An 8,399-nucleotide genomic window follows, 5' to 3' on the forward strand; every position below is an offset into this window, starting at 1 on the left:
CTCTCTCTGATCTTCTCTTGCCCTCTTTTTACTTGCCTAAGGCAGGACTCTAATCTGACTATATGGCATTATAGGGCATAAGACCTTCATTCCAGAGGAGGTCTTGCCCCATACCTTAGAGGAAGAAATGCTGCTGCACAGAGAAGAATCTAAACTGACAGGGCTTATTGGGTTTTGTGGGGTTTTTTTTGACATGGAGCCTTGCTGTGTCTCCCAGGCTGGAGTGCAGTGTCATGATCTCAGCTCGCTGCAACCTCCACCCCCTGGGTTCAAGCGATTGTCCTACCTCAGCCTTCAGAGTAGCTGGGATTACAGGTGCATACGACCTTGCCTGGCTAAGTTTTGTATTTTTAGTATAGACAGGGTTTCACCATATTGGCCAGGCTGATCTTGAACTCCTGACCTCAGGTGATCCCCCTGCATTGGCCTCCCAAAGTGCTGGGATTATAGTCGTGAGCCACTGTGCCCAGCGGGGCTTGTTGGATTTAGATCCAGTCACATTTCTTCATGGTTGTCAATTATGCCTATCCAGTGCAGTCTCCATAAAATGCCCAGGAGGGCAGGGTTTGGGAGCTTCTGAATAGCTGAACACATAGAGGCTCTTGGAGGGTGGCATGCCCAGGGAGGGCATGGAAATTCTGCACACCTTCCTCTGCTTCACTCTAAATCTCTTAATCTGTATCCTCAGTAATAAGCCAGTAAACATGTTTCCCTAACTTTTGTGAGCCACTCCAGCAAATTAATCAAACTCAAAGAGGGAGTTCTCAAGGTCCAGACTTGGCGACTGCTGTCTGCAGGGGAGGCATTTTTGGGAACTGAGCTCGCAATCTGTGGTATCTAACACTATCTCCATGTAGATAGTGGTGGAATTAAATGGGAGGACATCCAGCTGATGTCCACAATAAAACTGGCTACTTGTTTGTTGGTGGGGAAATATCCCCACATATTATGGGGTCACAGAAGTCTCCTGTATTGATTGTTAAAGTGTGAGAACAGAGAAAAAACGATTTGAGAGTTTTTTGTAGCAAAGATTTACCTTAAAAATTACTAGGACCTTAGAAGCCTTCCTCATGCCCATTTCCAGTCACTACTCTCCTGTCTCCCAAAGGTAGGAGAGTAGTGACTGCATAGTCTCCTGATACTGAACTGTTTTTTTTTTTTTTTTTTACCCGATACTGAACTTTTTATTAAATGCAATTATGCTGCTTCTGATCTGGCTTTTTGCGTTCAGCACAGTATATGGTATTAGGTTGGTGCAAAAGTAATTGCAGTTGTTGATATTACTTTTAAATAAATGGCAAAACTACAATTACTTTTGCACCAACCTATAGTTCTAATTGTTCACAAATATGCCCATTTTTGTATTCTCTATTTTTTCTATTTTAGTTAAGTGGATGGTTGAAGTTGCTGTGCTTTGATAATTAGTGACATTGCATACTTTTTAATTTGCTTATAGTCTTGCTCAAGTCTTTTGTTGGGTTTTTTTTTCTTTTTTTTTCTTTGCCTTTTTCTCTATTGAGTTGTCTATCTTACTGGTTTGCAAGAATTCCTTGTATGTTCTGGTTATTGGATCTCTGTTGGATAAATGCTTTACAGATTCTAATTTGAATTTGAGTTTTCTTTTCACTCTTGATGTTTTTCAATGAGTAGAGTTTTCTTTTTTTTTTTTTGTCTTACCATAGTTTAATTTCTCGATTTATGATTGTGCTTTTTATATCATGTCTAATAAATCTCTCCCTATTCTAGGGTCAAGCTTTATTATTATATTTTTACCTCTGTGGGGTAGTTTTGGTTTACATTCTGTAAAATAGTTTTTGGCCACTAAGTTTTATCTATATTAGTCTCTAAGATACAACACTGTTATTTTTCAAGGTTCAACAGAGTTTGGAAAAGATTTCTAAACTGGAGCAGGAAAAAGAACATTGGATGTTGGAAGCACAATTAGCCAAAATCAAGCTAGAAAAAGAAAACCAGCGAATTGCAGATAAGCTGAAGAATACAAGTAGTGGCCAGCTGGTTGGGCTGGCCCAGGAAAATGCTGCCGTGTCAAATGCTGCTGGCCAGGATGAAGCCACAGCTAAAGCTGTGTCCGAGCCCATTCAGAGCACCAGTCTAGTAAGTGTCTTCTTGGTTGCCCTCAGTTTTCTTTTTAAAATGCTGATTGGTAAGGATCTGATATTCAACATTAACCATTGTCTTAGTTCATTCAGGCTGCTATATCAAAATACCATAAACTGAGCATCTTGTAAACCACAGAAATTTATTTCTCACAGTTCTTGAGGCTGGGAAGTTCAAGATTCAGGTGCTGGGAGATTCACTGTCTGGTTAGGGTCTGTTTCCTGGTTCATAGACAGCAGCCTGTGTGAGATTGTAGGTACTGTCATAACTCCGTTTTATAGTTGAGGAAACCAAGGATCAAAGAGAAATAACTCACATGAAGTCACACACTTGATAAGTGATGTGATGTCTCATCCCATCCTTGCCCTCTTAACCAAGATAGCCTTGTGTCTTACCCATGTCAGAAAACAGATTAGCCAACATAAACTCATTTGTTAGCCGGGTGTGGTAGCCCACACCTGTTGTCCCAGCTACTCCGGAGGCTGAAGCAGGAGGATCTTTTGAGCCCAGGAGTCTAAGGCTGCAGTGAGCTATTATTGTACCACTATACTCCAGCCTAGACAACAGAGTGAGGCCTTGACTCTAAAAACAAAAAACAAAAATAAAAATCAAATAAACGCATTTGCTTACTGCTTGCCTTACTGAGGTGCTGGAATTGGTAACACTGGCATATATATATTTTTTATAAATTAATAAAAATTTTTACACGTGGATTGCTTCATGAATTTTCATGTCATCCTTGAGCAGGGGCCATGCAAATTTCCATATCGTCCCAATTTTAGTACATGGGCTGCTGAAGCAAGCACAATGCTGGTATATTTGAGTTGTTAATGTCAATTGCTGAAAGTTTAGAATTATCTTTTTATTTGAACATTTTCAGTGGAAAGCCCTATTCTTACATATGTAAGTGAAAACAATTTCTAGGGACATGAAAAATCTTTAGTACTAAACACTATTGGGCCATGAGTGATAATGACCTTAGTTGGGTTTGGTGACTTTAGAAGTTGCTATTTAAATCAACTAGTTATGTAGGGGTGGAGAGGACCTGATACCTTTCCTCTCCATCATAAGGGTCACAGCCAGCACTCCTATAACAAAAGACAGGTTAACTACCAACAACAGATTTCTGCCAAAAATAACCTGGAGTCTTGCCTCGCACACAGTGCGCAACAGAAATAAAAAGAGATGGAGCTTTCTGCTTTCCTTGATGTTTCTACTTTTCAGCCTTTCTTTTAACCCCTATGTCCTTTAAGTGACCTTAAGGGAACTAAGTGTGTGACTGTGTATGTGTGTGTGTCTTTGTGTCTTTTCTGTCTTCTTCCTCTTGGGTGCTGGGAGCAAGTCTGTGCTCATTTCAGTGTTAATTGATTAACAGAGGAAACTCATCTTACCAGGAGATTACTTTGGTTCAAACACTTTGAGGCAGAGGAAGTAACCTCAGATAGAAACTTATTTCTAACTCTGTAACATTTCAAGAGTAAAATGCTTGTAATTTTTAGCAAGATCTCTAGTATTATAATGTGAATAATCAGCCATCTATTATATATTATAAAAAAAGACAGCAATAACCTTAAAGTAAAAGCACAAAACAATACACATTTCTGTTTTTTGCCGGAATTGAAAAGCATTGCTTAAATTAATAGAATTTTTAAACATATATTTTAAGTATAAAAATGACATTATCCTGAATAATCAAGCCACCAATGTTATCATTTTTTTCTACTAAATTTCATATTCAGTTGAGATTGTACTACATGAAATTTCAAATCTTTTAGCATAATGTGAAAACATAAACCTCCTGTTATGAGAAACTTAGTATAAACTTACTGATTTCATAGTATTCCATATCTCTCATACCTTAGTTTACCTATGATTAGACATTGGTGACAACTTTTAAATAATGTCTCATTTTTATGTATAAGATTATTTCTGCATGTTAAATGATTACCTCAGGATGTATTCTCAGGGTTGGAATTACTACATCAGAAGGCATGAATATTTTCAAATTCCTTGATCTTTATTACCAAATTATTTTTTAAAAGGACTGTATCAGTTTATACTCTTGTTAGTATCATATGAGAAAATGTTGAAGTAATCTGTGTTAAGAGTTTTCCTTGCATTGCTGGGCGTGGCGGCTCACGCCTGTAATCCAAGCACTTTAGGAGGCCAAGGCAGGTGGATCACGAGGTCAGGAATTCGAAAACAGCCTGGCCAACATGGTGAAACCCCATCTCTACTGAAGAGTAAAAAGAAAAAAATATTAGCTGGGCGTGGTGGTGGGCACCTGTAATTCCAGCTACTCAGGAGGCTGAGGTAGGAGAATTGCTTGAACCCAGGAGGCGGAGGTTGCAGTGAGCTGAGACCGTACCATTGCACTCCAGCCTGGGAGACAGGGCGAGACTCTGTCTCAAAAAAAAAAAAAAAAAAAAGTAAAAAGTTTTCCTTGCATTTAAACAATACCGTTCCTTTGAAGGACTTGGTGCTGTACCACATTTTCAGATCATAACCCGGGAGTAAGGGGGTGAGGATGAGCAGGTGAAATAGATGTTTCCTTGCAGTTTATTTTTATAAACTACAGTCATATTTGAATATGTAAAATTAAATGACTGGAGTATTATTCCAAGCAATTTTTAACTAAAAGAGAGTAATTGCTACTTCTGCTTCATTGAGTAGAAAAATTATGGCTCTTCTATTTTGAAAGGTCTTATCGAAGACTCTTACAGCCAGGTGGGCATAATATTCATTAGTACATATTCAGTTTATATACTCTCAGTGTTGAGAACAATACTCCAGAGAATACTATTTAGAATACATTAAAACTGTCTGTTGACTGGGCATGGTGACTCTTACCTGTAATCCCAGCACTTTGGGAGGCTGAGGTGGGCGGATCAGGAGGTCAGGAGTTCAAGACTAGCCTGGCTAACATGGTGAAACCCACCTCTGCTAAAGTTACAAAAAATTAGCTGGGCGTGGTGGCATGCGCCTGTAATCCCAGCTACTTGGGAGGCTGAGGCAGGAGAATTGCTTGAACCTGGGAGGTGGAGGTTGCAGTGAGCCTAGATCACACCATTGCACTCCAGCCTGGGCAACAGGGTGAGACTCTGTCTCAAAAGAAACAAAAAAACAAAAAAAAACTGTTCATTGAGTATAATCTATTATTTACAGAATCCATTGACACTGAGTTTCCATTAGTTTCCTTGTCATTGTACCCAAGCACATGCCCCTCCACCTTGAACAATAACCAGAATTAAGTAATCATGACCATCTGTTTTTGAAATCTTAAACTATAGAAACAAACTTTTAAAAAATCTAGCAGCACCTAAGCACGGTGACTCATGCCTGTAATCTCAGCTACTCAGGAGGCTGGAGATGGAGGATCTCTTGAGCCCAGGAATTCGATGCTGCTGATTGCACCAATGTAATGCAGCCTGGGTGACAGAGGGAGACCTGTGTCTGAAAAAAATTAGAAAAAAATCTAGCAGCATTTTAATGTGTTTAAAATTACATTTTTGTTTTCATTAATTTACATCTAAAATTTATACTTACTCATGTCATAATAACATTATATCAAAAGTGTATTTATTTCTTCTCTCTCCCTTTGAGCTTTCAACCAGAGTGTTTATTATTTGCATTTTCTGTTTCGAATGTTTAATTATTATAGTCACCGTAAAACTGTCTTTACCCCTTCTTGGCTACTGGTTTGGAAATAGATGTAGAAATGGCAAGCTGTGGTTAAAAGCTGATCTCCTCTCTCCTGGGTGATTTGTTGGGTTTCAGTGAGAATGGCTAATCAGCATTTTGATAGAAGATTTAGTGATGATCATTATTGGTTACTGCCTCATGGCAGAAATAGTAAATGCAGTTAGCTATCTTCATGTCCTTGTAGTAAGAGACAATCCGAGGATGATCTTCTAGTACTGTACCCTCAATGCTCTGTAAAATGGTATGAACGGGGAGGAGAAAATATTACAAGTGTTTGACCTACTGTGCTTGAAATGTACACATTCTGTTCTAAAAGATTTTTCCCCTTATGTTCTAGATTGGCACTTTAACCAGGACATCGGACAGTGAGGTAACGTGTGCTTGTCATCATGTTGTTTGTTAGTAAATATCTGGCAGCGTGTTTGTCGACAAAGTCCTGTAAAAGCCGTCTTTGTCCAGTTGTTGTTGTTGTTTTCTGACACTTCTAGCAAATGTGGAGCCAGTGTTTTCCACCTTCATTGATGGATCCATGTACCTTTTCTCTGGTTCTGTTTTGACAGTCACCAACAAATTATAGCCTGTTTTTATAGTTGCCTTGTTGACTGACTTGCCATGGAGATTTGACAAGGTGTGGCTCCTGCTTGGGTCTTCATTCGCTGGCATGCTACATGAGGCTGAGAGCTGTGTTAGTCCTCGCAGTGGGCAGCCAGGAAAGCAGGGCTTAGCAAGGGCTATCCAGGGCCTTGACTAAGTACAATGTACTTGGTAGCTGTTTCCTGCCCTCAAAGCAAGTGAACCCAGGTCAGATTTGGCCTGTCGGATAGGTTTGTACTTTTGAATTTTGAAATAATCTAAGATGTAACCCTGTCTGTCTGTCTGTCTGTCTATCTGTCTGTCTGTCTGTCTGTCTATCTATCTATCTATCTATCTATCTATCTATCTATCTATCTAGAGACAGAGTCTCATTCTATCGCCCATGCTGAAGTGCAGTGGCATGATCTCAGCTCATTGCAACCTCTGCCTCCGGGTTCAAGTGATTCTCCTGCCTGAGCCTCCCAGGTAGCTGGGACTTCAGGCACATGTCACCACACCCAACTAATTTTTGTACTTTTAGTAGAGACAGGATTTCGCCGTATTGGCCAGGCTGGTCTCAAACTCCTGAGTTCAGGTGATCCACCTGCCTCGGCCTCCAAAAGTGCTGGAATTATAGGTGTGAGCCACTGTGCCCAGCTGCTTTAAGATGTAACTTTATAAATAACTGTTAAATAAGCACCAAAGTCATCCAACTGACCACTCAGTATGGCAAACTGGTTAATATAGTTCAAGTAAGCTTGTAGATTCTTTGATTTCTGTATTTATTCTTGTAATATAGATAATCATGAACTTCTGTGTGTGTTTTTAAACTAAACTCAACAGGGTGTCATTGTTTGAGTAACTAGTAGAAATACCAGTCTGGGACAAAGGCCACAAACTCTTCAATATAGAAATAGTTTAATTTATTAGTATGTTTACAAGTATTAGTGTTGTCTTAAGATAATTTTGGAGAAAACAAGAATGTTTGATTTTAGTGGTTCCAATAAATATGCCCCTTTCCCCTGCCCTCTTCCAGTTGGAGGAGGGCATAGGAGTCAGACAGATGGACATTTTGAAAGTCAGGTTTGTGTTTCGCCGGGCGCAGTGGCTCACGCCTGTAATCCCAGCACTTTGGGAGGCCGAGGCAGGTGGATCACGAAGTCAAGCGATCGAGACCATCCTGGCCAACATAGTGAAACCCTGTCTCTACTAAAAATACAAAAATTAGCTGGGCATGGTGGCGCGTGCCCGTAATCCCAGCTACTTGGGAGACTGAGGCAGGAGAATCGCTTGAACCCGAGAGGCGGAAGTTGCAGTGAGCCGAGATCATGCCATTGCACTCCAGCCTGGCGACAGAGTGAGACCCCGTCTCAAAAAAAAAAGAAAGTCAGGTTTGTGGCTAATAAAAGCTGGATGGAGGGACATGGTTCCAGTGGGCTTCTCAATACTTTAGTTCTGTTCTCTTGAAGCCGTAACTTCATTCTGAAATAGAAAGGATGCTAAATAAAATAAATTTGAAATATACACTTCCCTGCTATGTCTGAAGTTTCTTTGAGGGGTAGGAGAACAGTGATTCCTCATCAAACTTCAAGTGAAAATGTACAAAATTTTTTTTCTGGAAATGCTTCATCTCACTGGTACTTGTTTATTTATGTGTATTTGTGTTCTATTTAGGTTCCAGATGTGGAATCTCGTGAAGACTTAATTAAAAATCACTACATGGCAAGGATAGTGGAACTTACGTCTCAGTTGCAGCTGGCTGACAGTAAGTCAGTGCATTTTTATGCTGAGGTGAGTGTAGATTTAGATTGGTGGTTTTTTGCAGGAATTAGATCACTGTCCTGTTTTCCTACTACTCACTGTAAGAGAGAAGTCAGTTTCCCAAGTAGTTGGGACTACAGGCATGTACCACCACACCTGGCTAATTTTTTGTATTTTTAGTAGAGACGGGGTTTCACCATGTTAGCCAGGGATGGTCTCGATCTCCTGACCTTGTGATCCGCTGG

General features: G+C 40.0%; 1 protein-coding gene across 1 annotated transcript in view; it reads left to right on the forward strand.

Annotated features, from left to right (window-relative positions):
• Positions 1–8,399, forward strand: part of PPP1R21 (protein phosphatase 1, regulatory subunit 21) — an 83,606-nt gene that overhangs the window by 66,245 nt on the left and 8,962 nt on the right. Inside the window, 2 exon segments of the mRNA XM_011981591.1 lie at positions 1,873–2,115; positions 8,068–8,184. Of these exon segments, the coding sequence (XP_011836981.1) occupies positions 1,873–2,115; positions 8,068–8,184 (360 nt within the window).

Source organism: Mandrillus leucophaeus, unplaced genomic scaffold (genome assembly GCF_000951045.1).
Source record: "Mandrillus leucophaeus isolate KB7577 unplaced genomic scaffold, Mleu.le_1.0 Scaffold229, whole genome shotgun sequence".
NCBI lineage: Eukaryota > Metazoa > Chordata > Mammalia > Primates > Cercopithecidae > Mandrillus > Mandrillus leucophaeus.